Raw genomic sequence first — 23,689 nt, 5'->3', positions numbered from 1 at the left:
TGAGCGGTACCACGTGACCACTGTGAGCATAGTACAAGCTGCTGGCGCTGAGACCAATGGAGCTGCAGTCACCGCTGGAGGAGAGTGAGTATGTCATCTGGGGCAACCGCCTGCCCACCGACCATCCCCCCTAATTCCCCCCCACTTCTCCCCTCCTCGAAGACGACATACTCACCCTCCTCCAGCCGCCCCCCGCATACTGCCACCCTAGGCACGTGCCTAGTGCAAATACAGCCCTGTCTTCTTGCATAGTCAGCACTTGACCCTTGAAGCCAATTGCTGAAGCCACTAAAGAGGAGGACAGGAGACCAAGGGAACCCTACCAACAGGACAGAGGTGAAAGGAAACCAAAAGGTGATGCAGAGGATGCAATGGGGATTTATGAATAATGTGATAAGGTTACAAACGAATAGAGATGGTTAAGAAACTCTTTTACTTAAGTTAAACAGGAATTTTTTACATAAATGTCTTCATTGCATTAATTCAATTTATATATGTTATTGTTTGCCAAATATTGTTATTGTTATCGACAGGACAAATTAATTTCTATTAAACAAAAAAATGAAAACTACTTTATAGTGCTTAAATCGCTATGTCCAGAAATAGCTGCATTTTTCTCCTGGGGATATTTACACCAATCAATATGAAAATTCATACAAATTTATTGCAGAGTGACCTTAAGAGTGGACACTGATCTGATGGATAACTATACTGTAAAGCAGTACATTATAGTGCTGAACATACAACATTTCATACACAATGTATTTAAAATAATACCTCTCCTGTCTCCCAATGTAAAACCTTAGCAAACAACTATAATTAGCCAACACTCCAAAATTGTAAGGCTATTTTCACACGTTGCATTTCTGCAGTGTTGATATATGCACCAAAAAGACAGGACAGGTAAAAAGTTAATTTCCTCCCGGTAGTCAGGCTTTCACTGCCGCAGACGCATGGATTCAGAACACTATTAACCTGCAGTTAAAATCCATATATGCATGTTAATATTGTTTTTTTACATGACAGGTTCCCTTTAATAGGTTAAAAAGCCCTGCAAAAATACGGTAGGGTTCAAAATATGTGGGGGAAAAACAGCGTGCCCATGAGATTTCAGAAATCTCTTTTATTATTCTGGTACTGTAAAATGCTCGGTATTTTACGCACCAAATACCAAATGGTCCAGTCACAGACCTAAATCCCATTGAGAATCTGTGGCAAGGCTTGAAAACTGCTGTTCACAGACACTCTCCATCCAATCTCACTGAGCTAGAGCGAGTCCGCAAAGAAGAATGAGAAAAACTTTCAGCCTCTAGATGCGCAAAGTTGTTAGAGACATAGCACAATAAACTTACAGCAGAAATTGCAGTGAAGGGTGGTCCTACAATGTATTGACTCGGGGCTGAATACAAATGCACATCTCAATTTTCAGACTTATATTTTTAAAATATTTAGAAAACCATGTATCATTTACTTTACACTGCACAAATACTTGCTACTTTGTGTAGGTATATTACATAAAATCCCAATAAAATACATTTAAGGTTTTGGGTGTAATATGAAAAAATGTGCGAGGTATGAATACTTTTTCAAGGCACTGTAATTGTTATGTATGTAATTACCTTAAGTCACAGGTTCCATTTCCACTTTTATTCTAGTTGAGAAGACGCAATATAAATCAATATAGGGCTTTTATTATATCTTCAGATGCACTTTGTAACTGAAATGTCATGTGGTTAGAAGAAGGTGATGGTGATATTTGATGGGTTACGTTACAATTAATGGAGCTGAAACTTGAAAATGAACTGATTATGGTTTTTTAGCTTTTGAAGATGTATCTACTTTTTTAGTGACAGTTCCTGGGGGCTGGCATGGTACAGTAGACCGGTGACCACTGTACCCTCACAGACGTCACTACGTAGCAGCTATCCAGCACTAGTGGGCAGGATGGCTGTCACTCGTGAGAAGGCGTGGAGGGACTTTCCACTGCTGATGTAGATGACATCACAGCTAGAACACGCACCCAGCAGATGACTCCTCCTTACTAGCACTTCTAATAGCTGCTCCATCTGCACATTGCTCAATGCCCAACACTGTCCTGAGCAAAAGAAGTTACTTGCTGAAAAAAACCCAAACTTTTCTGTGTTGACACTGATCATCTGCACCGCTCAGTGGGGTCACCTATGGGTGTCAAGAACCGGTGAATCTTCTCCATATCTGCTGATATCAGGACTATATTTTTTATATAGGAGAACTTTATACAGAGCTGTCACAGGAGCGACTCTATTCTTTTCTTATCCATATCCTAAGGCAAGCAGATCCACTAAAAGTCATACTCCATGGCAGGTAGGTGTCAAATATGCCTGATGCTTCTAAACCTATGTGCAGATTATAAGAAAACGAATGATCCGGGTGGTCTCATGCACAGAATATTTGGCAAAAGATGCAGTTTTGTTTTTTTTTTAGCTAAAGTGGATTCTAAAGGCAAGAGTTCATCTTCTCTCTGGATCCACCTTTGGTTTTAGCTCAAAAAAACGCATTGGTTTTAAAAATCAACAAATAAAAGACACTGTGTGAAAGTAGCCTTATAGGAAAGTATGTCTAAACTGGACCTATGAAATAAAGTAGCAATCATGGGGAGAGGGACGCAGACATTTTCTCTGGGCTTCTTGTTAATAATCTCATGTATAGTAAATGGAAATTAGACAGATTTCATATTTAGCGCCACATTCGGGCCAGTCAGGTATTACAAATGTTGGGCTTCGAATACCAGCAAATATGGCCAGTGCTTCCTTTTATCTGTTTTGTTTCGTAAAATCTCGTAGCCAATATGTGTATTGTGATTATGATTGTGGGTTTGTGAGAAGAGTCTTACGTTTTTTTTTTTATTTCTGTGGAATGTAAATGGTTTTTTTTTTTTAAATTCACTTTGAGAAAATCTACAAAATACATTCACCAAAACTAAAAAAGGAGAAGTTCTGTCCTCTCGGTATGTGTCACGAGAGAGGAATCGGTCACTTCTCCAAATTGTAGTCACTTTGAACCAAGCTGGATATTCCTCTGGGCGGTATCAGTGTGATGTAGGGTTAATACGGACTCTTTTCTGTAGTAACCGATAAGGTAGATGAGGAAGTCCTGAATGAGATCATAAATGGTAGCTGAATATCAGATGGTTGAGTGAGATTGTCACCCACTGTCCAAATCTGCCACAAACTTGAGACCCTTCATTTGACCCATCTCTTTGTGGTATCATCATGGATTTTTTTTTTTTAACTATAACAATGTGAGACTTTTGGGGCAATTTGAGCTTGTTTATTAGAGGGTCAGGCTTTTTCCTAAATCATTATAAACATTTAATTGCACTTTGCTTTTTTAGTTTAAGGTTATAAATGCCAGAGGGCAGACGGTTATTCATGTACTCATGTAGCAGAGCTAAACTTTCCATTTAACCCTTTACAGTATCTCAGCTACTGTATGAGAATGTGATGTATTTTGAGACTTCAATCTAAATAGGAACAGATAAAGGTTGATTTAAAACAGTAAGTGTTGCCATTGCAACTATTAAACACACACAAATATATGGTATCGATACAACCACAATAACTGTTCAATTAATTTAATTAGTTAATTAAGGGATTCAGCTATCTTATCTTCATACATATGGGGAAGCAAATCTTCGAATGACTTCTTTTTTTGCAATATAAAAACTATGCAAAATATTAGATAATATAATAAAACTTGCATTTAGAGAGTTAGTCAAAAATCACAACTTATTACCTATCCACAGAATATTATCTAACATGTGGATAGGGCATAAATGAGCAAAAAAGCTTTGCAGAACCCTGGTCTGGTATCTACGTCAATACTCTGTGGAAACCCACCAGGATCCTAGGAATTTCCTCAACTGGATGTAGAATACCATCTTGGTTGCTGACCCTCGTGACTTCATGATGTTAAGGCACGATTCATGTCATGACTAGGCCTTATGTTACGTCATGACGGTGGGTTCCTTGTAAATGTCAAAAGTGCCCAGGATACATCTTGGTCGCTGACCCCCGTGACGTCATGACGTTGCAGCACAATTCATGTCATGACTAGGCCTTAAATGACGTCATGACTTTGGTGGGTTCTTTGTAAATGTCAACGACTCCCAGGATACCAGCATTCGAGAGCTAGCTAAGGCTATGTGCACACGGTACATTTTTGGTGCATTTTCGTGACATTTTTGCTGCCAAGAGATTCAGAATCCTTTGCAGAAATTTCTGCAAGCAAATACTCAGCCTGCGCAAATACCATCACAAAATTCACAGGACCCTGGTGGGTCACCACGGACTACCGGAGTGAATGCCTTACAAGGGACTTGAACACAGGGAATGCCTTTAAGAAAAAGTTTTAATCACTGATGTAATGCTGTAATGGTAAAAATTAAATGTTGTTTTGAAGTTCAAAATCAGGTAAGTGGTGAAACTATCTTTCATTTTCAACCTTTTCAGTACAATGTAATAAGTGGATGAGCCAAGGATGGCAGTGAGTGCCCCTCTCTGACGTCCATGTGCCACTGGGGTATGGAATAATTTGGGTTCAGTATATAGAAGCTTCGGTATAGAAGAAAATTGAAGTTACATTCAGAAGTATTCTTTGTCCCATATCTTGCACATTAAAAAATACAATAAAAGTTAAATATATACAAGACAATAACAGAAGATGAATACAATATTTATTACCCCTGGATTTTCCCAATGTATTGCATTACAATGGATCTCATCTCACATGATGACTGGTAGGGAATTAGGGATGATTTGGTGCAGTGGCCTGTTGGTGCTGTTAGCAGTTTGGTGTTTAGTTTGAAGTTATGTAAGTGGAGATTAGAAAGGGGAATTTTTCCAAAGTAAATCAGCTACTTCCTTGTTTATCCAAGTCTAGCTACGACAGCTTACATGATATTATCAGGAAACGTTTGTGTAGCTGTATGTCATGATTGTACAGGCCCCGCGGCCAGCAGCCAGTAACAGGTTGTAGTACTGCTGGCACCTACAATAATCAGCTGGGCAGCCATTGAAATTATTGTATGTGAATTGTATTTTACATACCCCTCGTATCCTCCTCTCCTTTATTTTGTCATTATATCTTAATGGACTTATGACCCCAATTGGGGTAAACCAATTTTAGTATTAAAGATTACACTAGGTTCATGCCTAGAAGCTAAACATGTTTTTCTCTGCTGGTTGCAATGCTTGTTGCAAATGGTTAACTCTGGTGAAGAAGAGTTAACATAATGACATGGGATGCATATTGTATGAAGAATGTAAAGCTGATACATAAAAAATAAAGAAACGTTTGAGTCTGTACCTGAACCAGGAAATCCATTGTCTACAAGTGGCACGCTTAGTGAGTAGGCTGCGATTCAGGAAGGGTAGGGTTAAGGTTGCACAGGAAGCTTTGCAGTGTTGTAACAGCGGTATAGGCAGTCTATGTTACTAGAGTGCACAGGCCATTATTCCTTATTCACATGTGGCCTCATAGTCTGCAACAGAAAGAGAAGTAACACGTTGGAGCAAGCTTCACATTTGTGTAGAGGAAGGGTCAACACCGGGACATGGGTGTAGGCATGCCAAGGATGTCCCGGGACAGAGATGATCCTAAGGCCTCTTTCACACTACCGTCTTTCAGCTCCCGTCACAATCCGTTGTTTTTTTTAGAATGCAGATCCTGCATTTTCTCATAGACTTGCATTAGTGACGTATTGTGACGGATGGCCATCCGTTTCTTCCGTCTTTCACTGGATCCTGCATAAAAAAAGGTCCATCAGGCAGAGAAAATGTTCAGAGGAACGTTTTTTCTGCACGTCGGAAAATCGGTCAGCAACAAAACCTGCGCTGCCTGTCCCTGGCTACAATGGAAGCCTATGGGCGCAGGATGCATCGCTGCCTGTGAAAAGCAGGAATCCAGTGACGGATCCCGCCTTTTCAAAGAGAGCAGGTGTGGAAGAATTTCCCGTTAGGGAAATTCTCTCTCTCTTGCTCTCTTTCTCTTTTTACTATTGATGCTGCCTATGCAGCATCAATAGTAACAAGATATGTGAAAAATAATAAAAAAAATAAAAAAATTGCAATATCCTCACCTACCAGTGTTCCTGCGCAGCGTTACCGATGCTCCCGGTAGCTAGCGTTACTTCCTAGTAATGCATTGCAAAATCTTGCGAGAAGTCGCGCAATGTATTACTAGGAAGTAACGCTAGCTGCCGGGAGCATCGATGCGAGGGAACGCCGGAAGGTGAGAATACTGCGATTTTTTATTTTTTTTTAACCTGGTTTGTGTTGTGTATGCGTTTTCGCAGCGGAAAACTGTTGCGAAGATGCGTACACAACAGGTGCACATAGCCTCGACGGGTCCGTCAGAAAGACGGGCCCAGTGCACACGTTTTCCACAATCTGCACAGGATCCGCCATTTCAACGTCTTGACGGATCCTGTGCAGATTTGGAAGATGGAAGTGTGAAAGAAGCCTAAGGCCTCATATAATCAACCATATTTCTGGTCTGCATTGTACACATTTGTAATATAGTGCCCAGAGCCTGCTATGCACCCATACTGTGCCTCCAATTTTACGTGAAGGCTCACAAAGAATTGGAATGACCCATTGCATGCTGTATTATGGTATTTTCCCCTACGAGTTATATTACAGCACCTTATTATAGGGGAGCGCATAGAGTGCCTACAGGGTTCATGATACAGTGATATGTAAGCACTAGTTTTATTCTTTTCATAGCATAGCCCTAACATAAGAGATATGATTTGGGTGCACACTTTGTTAGATAAAGCTCCTTGATCTGGGTTTAAATGTGTCAATAGATTAGCTGACCTTACTCATCATGTCAATTTGACTACACTTAAAAACTTTCACTTGAACTTGCTGTAGTAATTTAAATACCGGCGTTCTTGCTGTTGTGGGTTTGCCAGTCATAGTAGTGAAACCATCATTCTCTCATGGTCACTAAATCTAAACAGTTGATTGCTATAACAATACCGATATTTATGAATATGTACTTAAATGCTCATTGCTTGAAAAAATTGGAAGTCGTTTCACTGTGAATGCAAGATTTTCCGAACAGCTGAATTTGACCATTAGTGCACCATTTCCAAAATCCCCACTAATATAAGTAGGGAGGAACAGCACCTGCTCAATCTCCTCTCCAGTCAATGACTGTGACTAAGTGCCCCTCGTTCTTAGCAATGATGGGATCCCAGAAGTTAGTAGGACAATCTCTTTAAAGGGGTTTCCTAGGTCTGTAATTTTCACATCATCTACACAATGTATAGAACTCTGCCACTTCTGGTGCATCACGGCACTTCCAACCGGTCTGATATTGATGACCTTTCCATGAAATAAGCATTCCCATCTACAGATCTTTTTTTTTAATTTGTGTACATATGCATGTAATGTAGTGAGAGTGTGTTAATATACTGATCTATTGCTCCTCTCTCCATGATCCAGCACCGTTCTGCTTAGTTTCTCAGTAACGTCACAATGCAGACTACTAAGCTCACCCTGTGCTTTATTCGTGAGTCAGAAGCCTCTATTATAATGTAAAGGTACCGTCACACTAGACGATATCGCTAGCGATCCGTGACGTTGCAGCGTCCTGACTAGCGATATCGTCCAGTGTGACAGGCAGCAGCGATCAGGCCCCTGCTGGGAGATCGCTGGTCGGGGAAGAAAGTCCAGAACTTTATTTCGTCGCTGGACTCCCCGTAGACATCGCTGAATCGGCGTGTGTGACACCGATTCAGCGATGTCTTTGCTGGTAACCAGGGTAAACATCGGGTAACTAAGCGCAGGGCCGCGCTTAGTAACCCGATGTTTACCCTGGTTACCATCCTAAAAGTAAAAAAACAAACACTACATACTTACCTACAGCCGTCTGTCCTCCAGCGCTGTGCTCTGCTCTCCTCCTGCTCTGGCTGTGAGTGTCGGTCAGCCGGAATGCAGAGCGGTGACGTCACCGCTCTGCTTTCTGGCTGCCCGGCGCTCACAGCCAGACCAGAGAAGCAGAGCGCCGAGGACAGACAGCAGAAGGTAAGTATGTAGCGTTTGTTTTTTTACTTTTTAGGATGGTAACCAGGGTAAACATCGGGTTACTAAGCGCGGCCCTGCGCTTAGTTACCCGATGTTTACCCTGGTTACCGGGGACCTCGGGATTGTTGGTCGCTGGAGAGCTGTCTGTGTGACAGCTCTCCAGCGACCAAACAGCGACGCTGCAGCGATCCGGATCGTTGTCGGTATCGCTGCAGCGTCGCTATGTGTGACGGTACCTTTAGCCTATGGAACTTTGTTCTGATGGTCAATAGGCTTAAATTGTTAAAGCCACTTCTGGATCACACAGAGTGCAGCATGACCCGGAGAGTTATGGAAAGCATTGAAAAACACAATGGTTGGGACAAAATTGATGACAATTGTGTACTACTTATTCCAACCCATCAGAAAGTGAAAGGATCTTCAGAGTCCTACTTCATTCATCATATTCCACAATCATGTCTGTCATCTGTCTGATTAGAAAATGACAGTAATCAATGCCAGATATGACATTACTTTCTTTTTAAAAGTTTGTGCCATTAACAACATTTATCCCCCATCCAAAAGATAGAGGGTAAATATGTGATCTTTGTCTGGCTGCTCAGACTTGCATTGATCCCAAGAATTGAAGCACAGAATCACCTGTGTGAATGGAGTGGTAGTAAGCATGTGACCGACACTTCCGTAGGCCGGGAACTGAACAGTGGTCACACTTGCTTACAATCACTTCCTTCACACAGGGAACTTTGGAATAGTCTTGACCAATCCAGGTCCCAGTAGCTGGACCTCCATTAATTCAGTAATAAGTCCTATGGATCCAAGCACCAGATGCATTTGATTCCACCCCAAGCAATTATAAACTGGGGAAAGGCAACTGATGGAGGTGGGAAAATGAGAGTGCACGGTCTACCTGAAGCTTTCCTATGGATGAAAAATAGATATATTATTATTATTTATTATTATAGCGCCATTTATTCTATGGCGCTTTACATGTGAGGAGGGGTATACATAATAAAAACAAGTACAATAATCTTAAACAATACAAGTTACAACTGGTACAGGAGGAGTGAGGACCCGGCCCGCGAGGTCTTACAATCTACAAGGGATGGGCGAGAATACAGTAGGCGAGGGTAGAGCTGGTCGTGCAGCGGTTTGGTCGATCGGTGGTTACTGAAGGTTGTAGGCTTGTCGGAAGAGGCAGGTCTTCAGGTTCTTTTTGAAGGTTTCGATGGTAGGTGAAAGTCTGATATGTTGTGGTAGAGGGTTCCAGAGTAGGGGTGATGCGCGAGAGAAATCTTGTATACGATTGTGGTAAGAAGAGATAAGAGGGGAGTAGAGAAGGAGATCTTGTAAGGATCGGAGGTTGCGTGCAGGTAAGTACCGGGAGACGAGGTCACAGATGTATGGAGGAGACAGGTTGTGGATGGCTTTGTATGTCATGGTTAGGGTTTTGTACTGGAGTCTCTGGGCAATGGGGAGCCAGTGAAGGGATTGACAGAGGGGAGAGGCTAGGGAATAGCGGGGGGACAGGTGGATTAGTCAGGCAGCAGAGTTTAGAATAGATTGGAGGGGTGCGAGAGTGTTCGAGGGGAGGCCACAGAGCAGGAGGTTACAGTAGTCGAGGCAAGAGATGATGAGATTAGGAGTAGGGTTTTTGCAGATTCTTGGTTGAGGAATGTACGGATCCGTGAAATATAGATATAGATCCAAATAGTTCCTCCCACTCTCCAAAATGTAACCACTGTACATAAAGCTGGGCATAGACATGAGAAAGTAATCATCCAACAACTATTTGTTCCATGCACACTAGATTAGATGGGAAAAGTAGTCACCAGACTCCTCTGAGATCTGTGTTTCTACCTCAGGAACCAAGGATTGGGTATTTTAAAGCTTCTTACTTTGGTTCCTCAATAGTCAGGTGGTCTCCATGTACATTGGAGCGTTACTTAATACTGCATAAATCAGCAGGTTTAGCCCGCTTTATCATTATGTGTATTACCCGGTTTCCCTGAAAATAGGGCGCCCCCCGAAAGTAAGGCATGCTAGGGGGAGCACTGTGCCTGCTAATATAGTGCACCCCCCCCCCCCCGAAAATAAGGCATACCTTGTTCTGTGCATGGGCATGCAGTTGTGTCTAGCTCCCGCTGTCCTGTGCCCGCCACTGCAGCCACGCTGTTCGCAGGAGTTAATCACAGCCTCGGAGCTGTGCCGATCTCTGCCCATGAGCCCTGCACCAATCACAGCACAGGAAACATGGGCCAGCAGACGTCATCCATAGCCTCTGATTGTTACTGGGCTGTGATTGGCCCAGGGCTCCTGCGCCCTGATTGGCCCAGGGCTCATTTAAGGACAGTGCTATTGCTAGACATGAGAAATATGGGCCAATGATTCTAAAAGAAATGGAGTCACAAGAAAATCCACAATAACTTCAGAGTTTGGATTGTTATGATGATGTTCCAGAAGATAATGACATGGTTGTCATTGAATAAATCTGGTTTTGTGTTATTAAATATTGAGATCAGTAAATGAACCATTATTCGTTGTTTTACATGTTGTACTTGGAAATACCGTAATTATACGGTAGTAACAAGAAATTCTTGATACGATTGTTTATTTGATTCTACTGTTTTGTGATGACTACTTTTCAGCATACGCTGGTATGTTAATAAATGTTAATTTTTTTGTTCAAAAATAATTTGTCAATTCTTTTTCTTGAGAAAATAAGACACCCCCCTGAAAATAAGACATGGTGCAACTTTCGGAGCAAAAATTAATATAAGACGGTGTCTTATTTTTGGGGAAACAGGGTACATCATGCAAGTTTTTGTATTCCGGAAAAGCCCTTCAGTGAGAAAATTGATGGCAATTATAAAAAGGAGTGTCATATCTCTCTAAAACCAAGAAAATGTCCCTGAGAAAACTATTTATTTTTTGTCTTTGGTTTGCTTTGAAGTTAGCATTCACTTAACTTTGTATTATGTTATTCGAAAATGTTTATTTTCAACCATTGATGTCATGTGTGTAGTCAAAAAAATGTCATTGATAATAATGATGACTAAGTCTAAGACTCTGAAAGATTTTTTAGCTGTCTTAGTAGGGTGAATGACTGACGATAAGAGACGGATGTTTGTAGGTGAATGCAAATACTGTCCATTATCACATTTTACCAGAATGAAAATCGTAATTTACAATATACTGAAATTTTTTATTGTCTCATCAGGGAAAACCTTTAGAACATCATAGTTATTTCTAATTGAGTCTAGATGTACGAAAAGCAATTTCACTACATTTAGTTATAAATTTTACTTGTGGCTTTTCAGAGGTTCCAGTTTCAATATTCGTTTCCAGATACCCTTCTTTTTTGCCCTATGGTAGAGTTTTATTTATATAGTAAGTTTGTCATGCTGGCAGATCGTGGACCCACTGCAACACAGACCGAGGAGAGCTCAGAGGGGCGTAACTAAGCGACCACCTGGGTTTTCACTAGAAGTCCTGATGGGTATGGTTAGACTTGAGCCACAAGTGGACACAAGGTACTATTCCAGGACAGATCTCGGTACCGCAACAACTGACCCAAAAGGTCAGGACAGCAGACATGAAGTCCAAGGCAGGAGTGGATTATGATGGAAAAGATTATAAAGCTGGTTCAGATGGGACAGGGTTTCAAGCACAGGTACTAGTTCAGATACCGCCAGAGCGGTTTCAGGTTTTGGTTACTGTTGTTCAGGCACCTCCCAACAGGTGGAGGTGCCTTAAGTACTAAGTGCTACCGAGCCATTCGCTGGAGACACATTAGTACTGTATGTATTGTCTCTTTAAGAGACAGAGAGTGCACACCCTGGGATGCGGGAGCAGGGGACACAACAGGGCGGCCTGGGTGGTTAGTAAGGGGGCTTCCCTGCTGTGAGGGAGAAGCGGACGCATGCAGGGACGCTGGACTTACAAAGTTATATCATCTAATCTATGATTATTTGTTTTTTATTCATATATTTGTTTTTATAAATATACATCAACATTCAGTTGATTGATATTCTGGATATTGATGTTTTATATCGATGACGAGTTATAGTAGTTGGTTTTATATATTCAACATCAACCTAAGTTCCACCATATGTTATCTACGGCCACTGAAGAGGTCACTCCTACCTTTAAACGGGTTGTGTGGGCATATGATAGGTCATCAATAGCAGATCGGTGGGTGTCCAATATCTGGAATTCACTGATTAGCTGTGATTTGCTTTGGTGGTGGTCGGCTATAAACACTTTGAAAAGCGCTGTTAAGCTCAGCTCTATGAAATCTGTAGCGGCTGCTGCCTGTCATTGCTGGCTACTGCAGCACATCTTTTATTCACAATATTTACATCCGACCACCCCTAAAGTCCTAAAGTAACCGGTGGTCGGTGGGGTGTCGGGTGTCTGATACTCACTGATCTGTAGTTGATGCAGTAGCCTGTGGATAGATCATTAATACTTATGCCCTTAAATGCACTTAACTCTTTACGATCCAGTACCTTTCCATCCACATTTGGAAATGTTTGTCTACCAGAAAATATCAGTTGATGTTTAAATGGTCCTGAGTTTTGTACTAGATTATCAATTAATGATGTGGGCAGATGTTGGTACATGAGTGGCCAACCAACACATTGTGGCAGAGCTACATGATCTTCCTAAACTTTATGTGGTTATATCTGATTATTTCAGGCTTTTTAAATGTCATAAAGGAGTAGAGTATTAGCTTGTCTATATGACATTTCTAAATGCCAATACAATTTTGCAATGTTCTTGGTCCTAAATGGTCTCTGGTTGCAGCATATCCACAAACCATACCATTTTTTTAAGAATAGATATTTCTTCTGCAAGATAGTCAGGTAAGTTGTATGAAAGTAGTTATAAAAAACTCCAACCTCATTCACTTGATGGCGTTTGTCATATGGAACATGGATATCTATGTCACTATTTTCAAGGCCATTGGCTTTAAAATCCCCCTTAGTCTGTTCCTTTCTTCTATTCTTTGCATGTTTGCAGTGTAGAAGAATCCACAAAGCATGGCCATTTACAGCATGAAATGATGGATATAAACAAAATAGTAAGAAACAAGATGTCACCTTGTACAGTGTTTCTCAATGTTCCTAAGCCAAGAACCCCCGCGCTGTGCTGCTTACTAATGCTTTAGTACAGTGCAAGTACCTCTGAGAGCGATAGTGCATAGCCCTACATACAATAGGTTGAGAACCTCAAGCCTAGGACATGTAATACCTGGGAGAAGAAATATAATGACTCAGGCATGCGGTGTATATCAAACAGCTATGGACTTAAAGGGGTTGTTCACTACTTTGATATTAATGATCTATCAATATCAGATCTATGGGGCTCCCACACTCCACAGCCTCATAGATCAGCTGTTATCAGCTCCAGACTTGACCGATAGGCAACTGAGTTATCTGGTGGTTTTGCCTGCATTTCAATTCAATCCATAAAATCACCATAGACATAGATCACACTGCTCCAAAATGTTCTATCATGGAAATGAATGATAAATTTAGTGAATAATTTAAGAACATGCACATTGTGTTTCTATTTATTAGCCCCTTCTATTACAATAATCTCATGATTTATTGCTACCTGATTTTTGTGGTAGCGTGTCTTAATGTGATCATAAAACTGAAAAATATGAAAACGATCTGACCCTAACACAATGGATCAACTGTAAAACACATGAAAATCTATTTTAGACATCATCATTTTGTGGCCAATGTGAACATGCGTTTAACCTCTGCATGTGTACCAACTCAAGTTAAGCTCAATTTTTGTGTTTTTTTTTCTCTGTATTGTTGCATTCTGTGCAAGCTGGGCGTGGCCTCCCTGTTTCTGAGCTAGAGACTATATAAGGCTTCCCCAGTCTGGTGTTTCACTGGTTGGGCCCAGTCCTTTCACTGCCCTTATTCACACTGAGGTCAACATTGACACATGGTAAGGTTTTAATATTAGACATTGTAGGACTGTCCCTATCAGAGTTACCTTGACGCGGTGGGATGGCTTTTGTGCTATTTTTTGAAAAACAGTATTACTAAAAACCCTGTTATTTAAATGCACTTTTTCCTTTTTTACTTAGTTACATCATGGTTTTCGTTTACTTTTTTCTCTTGTAGGTTTTAATGTTTTGTGGCCAATGTGAACATGCGTTTAACCTCTGCATGTGTAACAACTCAAGTTAAGCTCAATTTTTTTGTTTTTTTTTCTATATACATCAATTAGTATTGCATGGATGCAGTAGTTGTCATGTAAACCAAAGAAATGAGCTGGAGCATAAGTTGGTTTGCATGGAAATCAGAAGAGCACGTTCACACCGTGGACATTTCACAGACAAAACGCAATAAAAAACAAAACAAAATAAGCATATACCCTGTAGTAAGTAAATAGTAATAGTACATATAAATAACATAGGGTACTTGGTTAACACTATGTGGATCAAAAATCGTAAAAGCCATCCCACCGCGACAAGGTGTACCCAGCCGGGACTGTCCCATCCTGTCTCTAGTATTAAAGCCTTACCTTGTGTCAGCCGACCTCATTGTGAGTAATGGCAGTAATTGTCATTTGTAGCTCTTCTAGGTGTGAGACATAGAGAAGGTCATATACTTAGCTTATCCTATATCAGTTAGGTCAAAGTTTTGTCCTTGATCACAGCTTGGAAACGCCTTAGGTGACCATACACATTAGTAAAATATTGGTCAATCCTACCACTTTTAGCAGGACTAGCTAACCATTAAAGTGCATGAGGTGTTATGGTTTTCCCCAACAGCTGATGTCAAGAAAAACAAGAGTCAGGAATTTTGGATTTCAACACGTATCCTTTTGCTCTCAAGATAGATAAGTTGGTGTCTATCGGTGACTTATTCTCCTTTCCCTATTGAAAACACATGTGTGTGTATAAAAGGTTCACAAGGAATAGATGTCAGTCGAATGATCATTTGCTTGACCATTATCTAAGCTTTAGACTCTAAACACTCACTGTTGGGGAGAACCATAACATCTCCATGCTTATTAGATGGTTTGCTGGTCCTTCATAAGTGATAAGATCGACCAACATTTTACTAATGTGCAAGGACACCTGAGGAGTTTCAAAATTGTTATCAATGTCAAAACTTTTCCCTAAATAATACAGGGTGGTAAGCAAAGTATATAACCTAAACACTCAATCATTACATGAACCATATATTTAGTGCCAATGATGGTATTGAGTCTCCTTATGTGAGATGAGAAATTCCTTTTCCAATGTAATGGGACAATGTTTGACCCCATCCGTGGCACTAAATGTAGGGCTTCTGAATGGGGCCATATTACAAAACTTTAGCACATTGTGTTCACAAAATTTAGAATATTTGTCGTAATACAGTATAGAGAAAAACATTTTGATTTGACAAAACATTTGGGGTCTATATTCACAATAGTGTCAAGTGTTAAGTCCTTCTTCTCCACGGTATTCACGGTGGAAAATGAAATGCTAGGTGAAATCCCAAGAAACAATGAAAACCCTATATTAAGGGTCACCAATCTAACCCAAGAAGAGGTGCGAAACCGGCTAAATAAGATTAAAATAGATAAATCTCCGGGTCCGGATGGCATACACCCACGAGTACTAAGAGAACTAAGTAATGTAATAGATAAACCATTATTTCTTATTTTTAGTGACTCTATAGCGACAGGGTCTGTTCCGCAGGACTGGCGCATAGCAAATGTGGTGCCAATATTCAAAAAGGGCTCTAAAAGTGAACCTGGAAATTATAGGCCAGTAAGTCTAACCTCTATTGTTGGTAAAATATTTGAAGGGTTTCTGAGGGATGTTATTCTGGATTATCTCAATGAGAATAACTGTTTAACTCCATATCAGCATGGGTTTATGAGAAATCGCTCCTGTCAAACCAATCTAATCAGTTTTTATGAAGAGGTAAGCTATAGACTGGACCACGGTGAGTCATTGGACGTGGTATATCTCGATTTTTCCAAAGCGTTTGATACCGTGCCGCACAAGAGGTTGGTACACAAAATGAGAATGCTTGGTCTGGGGGAAAATGTGTGTAAATGGGTTAGTAACTGGCTTAGTGATAGAAAGCAGAGGGTGGTTATAAATGGTATAGTCTCTAACTGGGTCGCTGTGACCAGTGGGGTACCGCAGGGGTCAGTATTGGGACCTGTTCTCTTCAACATATTCATTAATGATCTGGTAGAAGGTTTACACAGTAAAATATCGATATTTGCAGATGATACAAAACTATGTAAAGCAGTTAATACAAGAGAAGATAGTATTCTGCTACAGATGGATCTGGATAAGTTGGAAACTTGGGCTGAAAGGTGGCAGATGAGGTTTAACAATGATAAATGTAAGGTTATACACATGGGAAGAGGGAATCAATATCACCATTACACACTGAGCGGGAAACCACTGGGTAAATCTGACAGGGAGAAGGACTTGGGGATCCTAGTTAATGATAAACTTACCTGGAGCAGCCAGTGCCAGGCAGCAGCTGCCAAGGCAAACAGGATCATGGGGTGCATTAAAAGAGGTCTGGATACACATGATGAGAGCATTATACTGCCTCTGTACAAATCCCTAGTTAGACCGCACATGGAGTACTGTGTCCAGTTTTGGGCACCGGTGCTCAGGAAGGATATAATGGAACTAGAGAGAGTACAAAGGAGGGCAACAAAATTAATAAAGGGGATGGGAGAACTACAATACCCAGATAGATTAGCGAAATTAGGATTATTTAGTCTAGAAAAAAGACGACTGAGGGGCGATCTAATAACCATGTATAAGTATATAAGGGGACAATACAAATATCTCGCTGAGGATCTGTTTATACCAAGGAAGGTGACGGGCACAAGGGGGCATTCTTTGCGTCTGGAGGAGAGAAGGTTTTTCCACCAACATAGAAGAGGATTCTTTACTGTTAGGGCAGTGAGAATCTGGAATTGCTTGCCTGAGGAGGTGGTGATGGCGAACTCAGTCGAGGGGTTCAAGAGAGGCCTGGATGTCTTCCTGGAGCAGAACAATATTGTATCATACAATTATTAGGTTCTGTAGAAGGACGTAGATCTGGGTATTTATTATGATGGAATATAGGCTGAACTGGATGGACAAATGTCTTTTTTCGGCCTTACTAACTATGTTACTATGTATGTTACTAAGTCCACGTTTTTAGCTTTAATAGTTCCAAACAGGAACATTTATAGACCCAACAAATCCTGCTGACTTAAATAGAGGAATAACAAATAATTCTAATTCTCTCTTGGCCCAAAGTTTTAGGGACTTTTGTAAAAGATATATTATTTGCCAGTAGTCATATATGAAAAACGAAACAAGAGTCCCGAAACTCAGTGATGTCACTATGTTATACTAAAATGTGCACTATGTGCACAATTATTAGGCAATTTGTTTTTTTAATGTTTAATTTAATTATTGGAAAAACTCCAGTGCTGTTGGTCAACATGAGGGGTTAATAAACCAAAAAACTAAATATTTAAAAACGTAAAAGTGAGATTTTTTTTTCTTAGAAGAATATCTATGTAAGCAGGATTATTATGCAACTAAATAAGAAATGTCAATTTTCCATCTCATTTATTTTCATCTGTTAAAGAGAGCATACTGTAATAAGTAAACAACTCAAAAGTGTACAATAATACATTTCAGACATTTAAAATTAATATCAATTACCAATATATCCCTTCTTTCCAATAACAGTAATATAAGTCTTCAATCCTTGGAGACTGTCAGTTTTTTAGTCTTTTCATGATCAACGTTTTGGGCAGCATCAACCGCAGCCTCCCAGACACTGCTCAGATTTTCCTTCACTTTAAATCTACTGTTTAAGAAGGTTCACAAGTTCTCAAAAGGCGTGCGGTGTGCAAGGGGTCAGGTCATTATTCTTTCATCTTTAAGGCCTTTACTGGCAGCCAAGCAGTGGAGACTTCGATACATGCAATGGAGCATAGCCCTGCACAAAAAGCATGTTTTTCTTAAAGAATACATACTTTTCCTGTACCGCTGCTTGACGTAAGTGTTGTCTAAGAACTACCAGTAGGTTTGGGATTTGATTTTGAGTCCATCTTCAACTCAAGAGGTTCAACTAGCTCACCTTTCATAATATCAGGCCCAGTTGGCGTTTCAGTTGAAGTGGAGGACTGTGCCTGTTACTGATCCAGCCTCTGGCCCATACATCTGGTCCATCAAGAGTCACTCTCATCTCATCTAATATATAAAGCTGAATGTGTGTATGTCCGGGATTGGCATCTGCACCGTCGCCGCTACAGCCACAAAATTTTGCACAGTCACGAGAGTGTCATAGGCTGTGTTGTGAGGCGAAATTTTAACCCCGCGCATTCCAATTCACCAAACAATTTTGCCCTTATCTACATAATGGGGAAAAAGTGAAAGGAAAAGTGTTGGAGGCAAATTGACAGCTGCCAGATGTGAACAAGCGGGGCTTAAAGAGTGAGAGCGATGGCGCCAAAGAATATATACCGCATAGTTGCTAAGGTGGGGCCCCGACATGGGATACTCACCACACACGGGGATATGAACACACACATAAAATGCACCACACACTACCACGTGCTTGAACACATATACCACCCTCAGCACACATTTCACCACACATACACCAACCTCGCCACATAAAAGTCGAAACACAAAAGTCACCGCTCAAAACTCGCCACGCGCAAAACTCGTCACACGTGCAAAACTCACCTCATGGAAAATTCGCCACACGCAAAACTTGCACACGCGGAAAAATTGCCACATGCACAAAAGTTGCAACACATGCAAAAGTTGCCTCACACAAAACTTGCACATACTCAACGCACCACACATAAAACTCACCACGCGCAAAACTCGCAATACGCAAAACTTGCTGCACACAACTTGCTACACTAACCTGTCACATGCAACTCGACGCACAAAAAGTTGCTACACGCATGTCCCCACATGCAACTCAACACACACAACTTGACACATGAAACTCGCCCTAAAACACACACAAGTCTGGTATTATCCTTCAAAAATAAAAATCTGATTAATAAGCAGACAAACTACAAGAGCAACAAATGTACCATATAGGAAATACGGCAGCTGTCAGTCACATGACCTGTCTATTATGTGCATGTGTGAGCTAATATATATTGCCAGGGGGGAGGGCTTCCTGTTGGCTGGGGATTTATCAGGCTGCCAATTTAGCTTACAAATACTGAGGTGAAAATACTGACCAAATAACGCGTGAACGCGGTCTAATACAGGAGGAGATGACATACAGATATATACTATATACAGGAGAGATGAAACACAGGTATATACTATATACAGGAGGAGATGACACACAGGTACAGTATATACTATATACAGGAGGAGATGACACACACATATGTACTATATGCAGGGGAGATGACACACAGGTATATACTATATACAGGAGGAGATGACACACACATATATACTATATACAGGGGAGATGACACACAGGTATATACTATATACAGGAGATGACATACAGGTATATACTATATACAGGAGGAGATGACACACTGGTATATACTATATACAGGGGAGATGACATACAGGTACATATTATATACAGGGGAGATGACACACAGGTATATACTATATACAGGGGAGATGACACACAGGTATATACTATATACAGGGGAGATGACACACAGGTATATACTATATACAGGAGATGACATACAGGTATATACTATATACAGGGGAGATGACACACAGGTATATACTATATACTGTATACACTATACTATATACTGTACACACAGATATATACTATATACAGGGGAGATGACACAGGTATATACTATATACAGGAGGAGATGACATACAGGTATATACTATATAAAGGAGGAGATGACACACATATATACTATATACAGGGGAGATGACACACAGGTATATACTATATACAGGAGGAGATGACACACAGGTATATACTATATACAGGAGGAGATGACATACAGGTACATACTATATACCGGAGGAGATGACACACAGATATATACTATATACAGGAGATGACACACAGGTATATACTATATACAGGGGAGATGACACACGTATATACTATATACAGGAGGAGATGACACACATATACTATATACAGGAGCAGATGACACACAGGTATATACTATATACAGGAGGAGATGACACACAGGTATATACTATATACATGAGGAGATGACATACAGGTATATACTATATACAGGAGGAGATTACATACAGGTATATACTATATAAAAGAGATGACACATAGGTATATAGAGGAGATGACATACAGCAGGTATATACTATATACAGGGGAGATGACATACATGTATATACTATATACAGGAGATGACATACAGGTATATACTATATATAGGAGATGACATACAGGTATATAGTATATACAGAAGAGATGACATACAGGTATATACTATATACAGGAGGAGATGACACATAGGTATGAGGGGAAAATGAGAGGTGTGAGGTGAAAGTGAGGGGTGTGAGGTGAAAATGAAAAGGTGTGAGTGCAAAATGAGAGAACTGAGGGAAAATAGTGGAGTGATCGGAAAATGACAGATGTGAGGTCGAAATGACAAGTGTTAGGGGGGAATGAGAGGAGTGAGGAGGAAAATAAGAGGAGTGAGGGGGAAAATGAGAGGTGTAAGGGAGAAAATGAGAGATGTGAGGGGGAAAATGAGGCGTGATGGGAAAATAAGAGAAGTGAGGTGCTATAACTAACCACAGATATTTACTATGCCCAGGCAACGCCGGGCTCTTCAGCTAGTTAGTCAATAAAACCTTAAAAATCTGTCTTCAGATATTTCTTGGCCCGGTCTTGACGTTTACCCTTCTATGTCTTGTTCATTTGTTGTCGGGTTTCAGTCTTTCTTACCTCAGCCATGTCTCTGAGCTCTGAACACCTTGCACTTCTGGGCCCTCCAGGGAGGTTGCAGTCCTGGAATATGACAGCACTGGAGGATAATGGGTTCCTGGTCGATTCACTTTTGATTCTTGTAGATTGTAAGCTTGCGTGCAGGGACCTCACTCCTAATGTCACTGTTTAAATTGTCTTAACTCGTACCGAATTTATTGTCTGTACATGTCCCCGCTTAATTGTAAAGTGCTGCGGAATATGTTGGCGCTATATAAATAAAAAATATTATTATTATTATTATTATTATATTCTTCTCAAATCTTTGGCATTTAGTGGGCATCTTTTTTATGAATATATTTTTTGCGACCCTGTTGACTATTTGTAACAAAACTTTTGATAGTTATGTGATCATGCCCCAAAATTTTTGCATTTTCAAAAGTGCTGCATCTCTATGTAAGACTTAATTATTTTTGACTTTTCAGAGTCAGTTAAATCTCGTTTTTGGCCCATTTTGCCCGAGGAAAAAAGATGATATCTAACAATTCTGCACATCTTGATAAAGAATGGTAATATCCTTAGGCCATATCCTCCCTCATTACACCAATACACATCACCTGATCTGCTTCATCTAATATGTTTTCAAGTTTATACAGCTTGGAGGGGGCAAATATGAATAAAAATGGTGATATAGTAAAATACTTAATTGCCTAATAATTGTGCACACAATGTATACTATAGACCAAAAGCATATGGTTTCACTGCATGAAGCCCATGGGATCACTTTCAATACATTATCATACTGCTATAAGCCTAATGTTAATAGCCCCAAAGTCCATTACTATAATAATGGCATGTTGGTTGAGTTGTCAACTCCTGGAGCTGTAGGTTTGAATTTCTCCATGGTCATATACATTCCCCTTGCCAAATGCTAGAAAATGTCAACATGAAATTAACATGTGTTCCCCATGTCCTCTGGCTTCACACTTAGGATACTTCAATGAGATATGACTTTCTCTAGAGTCCGGCCATAGAGGACGAGCTGAAGAAAATATTGGTGCTATTTAGAGAGAATATGTAACATTATCAAAGTATATAACTTATGGATATAGTAACTGTAAAGAGTGTGACATTTATGTTAACACATCAAGCATTGACCTCTCGCGTAGTGTTCGCTCTACTCCTCACCTGTCAGACAAGATAAGGGCTTGTCTTCTTCAGCATTAGAGGACACTTTTATAACTTGCTATGTCTGCGCTGACTTGGCGTCTTCTGTTTTCTTAAGTTTCATTGATGCACAAATGATTCACGTAAGCTAGATGTAAACTGTGACTTTTGCTTTCTTACTCCCTCACACTTCCTATTGTTGCCTTTCTCCTTTCTTTACTCTAATAGTTGCTATTTGTACACCTACTGGAACCTTGAAAATGGAAAAAAAGTGATATTTCAGATCATCGTTCATCTATTTATAGGTGCTACAGCAATGCTCGCGCCCTCCATACATGTATTTATGTTCTTATAGCTAAGCCCCAGAGATTAAAAAATCAGCCCTCCCACCAGGTGCCCACCATCAGCCAGCCTTTATGCACCCCAATGAATACATTTAGAGGGCATCCAATGGAGGGTGTTCATGGTACAATCTGATCGTATATCCCATGTTATCCTCATTCTCACAATGTGTGCACCTCTTATACGGACTGAAAGGGTTTAATATGATCTTTTTACATCTTGTAGCCTCGTATTGCTTATTTATGGGTCTCTGGATAAAGGGGTCATTTTAATTTTATTGGAAAAAATAGGAACCACGTTTAGATTGTAGATTGTCTAATTTTATTTAGTGACTGGTAGGCAGCTAGTAGTAGCTTATAACTGAGTGCCAGCCCCTAACAGCTGTACCACCGGTTCTACAAGGATGGCGGTCCAACTTACATGAAGACATATCATTGTATTCTTTGGTTCATAGGACCTTGCTAACCAGTAAACCTGACCACTGAAAAGAAGGAAAGTTATGGAGACCTCTAAGTAAGAGCACTGATAATTCTCTATAATACCATTCATTTCAATGGAAGGAGCTGCTTATACATGGCTACCGATACAGAGGTTTTTGTGGAGGTACCGGCTAGAATTTGATATTATGATAACGTGCTAAATCGTTGCTACCTAACATATTTCTATCATGTATTCTATCATGGATTTGATGTGCACTCTTCTTTGGTATGTGTGAAATATTTTGATCAGGTATTAAGGGGGGCAGTCCTGGTTTTTAAGGATTTGTTTTAACGATTTTGTATTCTTTATTTTGTGCTCATAGTTAACAGGAAATACATTTGCACTGGTGAAAAGTATGAGCTTGGTGCAAAATGGTCTGTTTTGTGAGCCATTGATAGATAACGTTGGTAATACATGAAATAATCATTGATGCAAACAATAGTGCTTTATACAAACCAGCACAGAATGCATAATAATTAGTGATGAGCGAATATACTCATTACTCGAGATTTCCTGAGCACGCTCGGGTGTCCTCCGAGTATTTTTTAGTGATCGGAGATTTAGTTTTCATCACCGCAGCTGAATGATTTACATCTCTTATCCAGCTTAATTACATATGGGGATTCCCTAGCAACCAGGCAACCCCCACATGTACTTATGCTGGCTAACAGATGTAAATCATTCAGCTGCGGCGATGAAAACTAAATCTCCGAG

At 40.3% G+C, this 23,689-nt stretch overlaps 1 protein-coding gene across 1 annotated transcript in view; it reads left to right on the top strand.

Annotated features, from left to right (window-relative positions):
• The first annotated feature begins 2,070 nt into the window (after positions 1-2,070).
• Positions 2,071-23,689, top strand: part of REL (REL proto-oncogene, NF-kB subunit) — a 57,129-nt gene continuing 35,510 nt past the window's right edge. The window contains exon 1 of the mRNA XM_069768899.1: positions 2,071-2,343. Within this exon, the coding sequence (XP_069625000.1) occupies positions 2,337-2,343 (7 nt within the window). The 5' untranslated portion in view covers positions 2,071-2,336. The remainder of the gene's footprint in view (positions 2,344-23,689) is intronic.

The sequence above is a fragment of the Ranitomeya imitator genome, chromosome 5 (genome assembly GCF_032444005.1).
Source record: "Ranitomeya imitator isolate aRanImi1 chromosome 5, aRanImi1.pri, whole genome shotgun sequence".
NCBI classification, from domain to species: Eukaryota; Metazoa; Chordata; class Amphibia; order Anura; family Dendrobatidae; genus Ranitomeya; species Ranitomeya imitator.
Note: the sequence above shows the minus strand (reverse complement) of the source record. Positions and strands in the feature narration are given on the sequence as shown.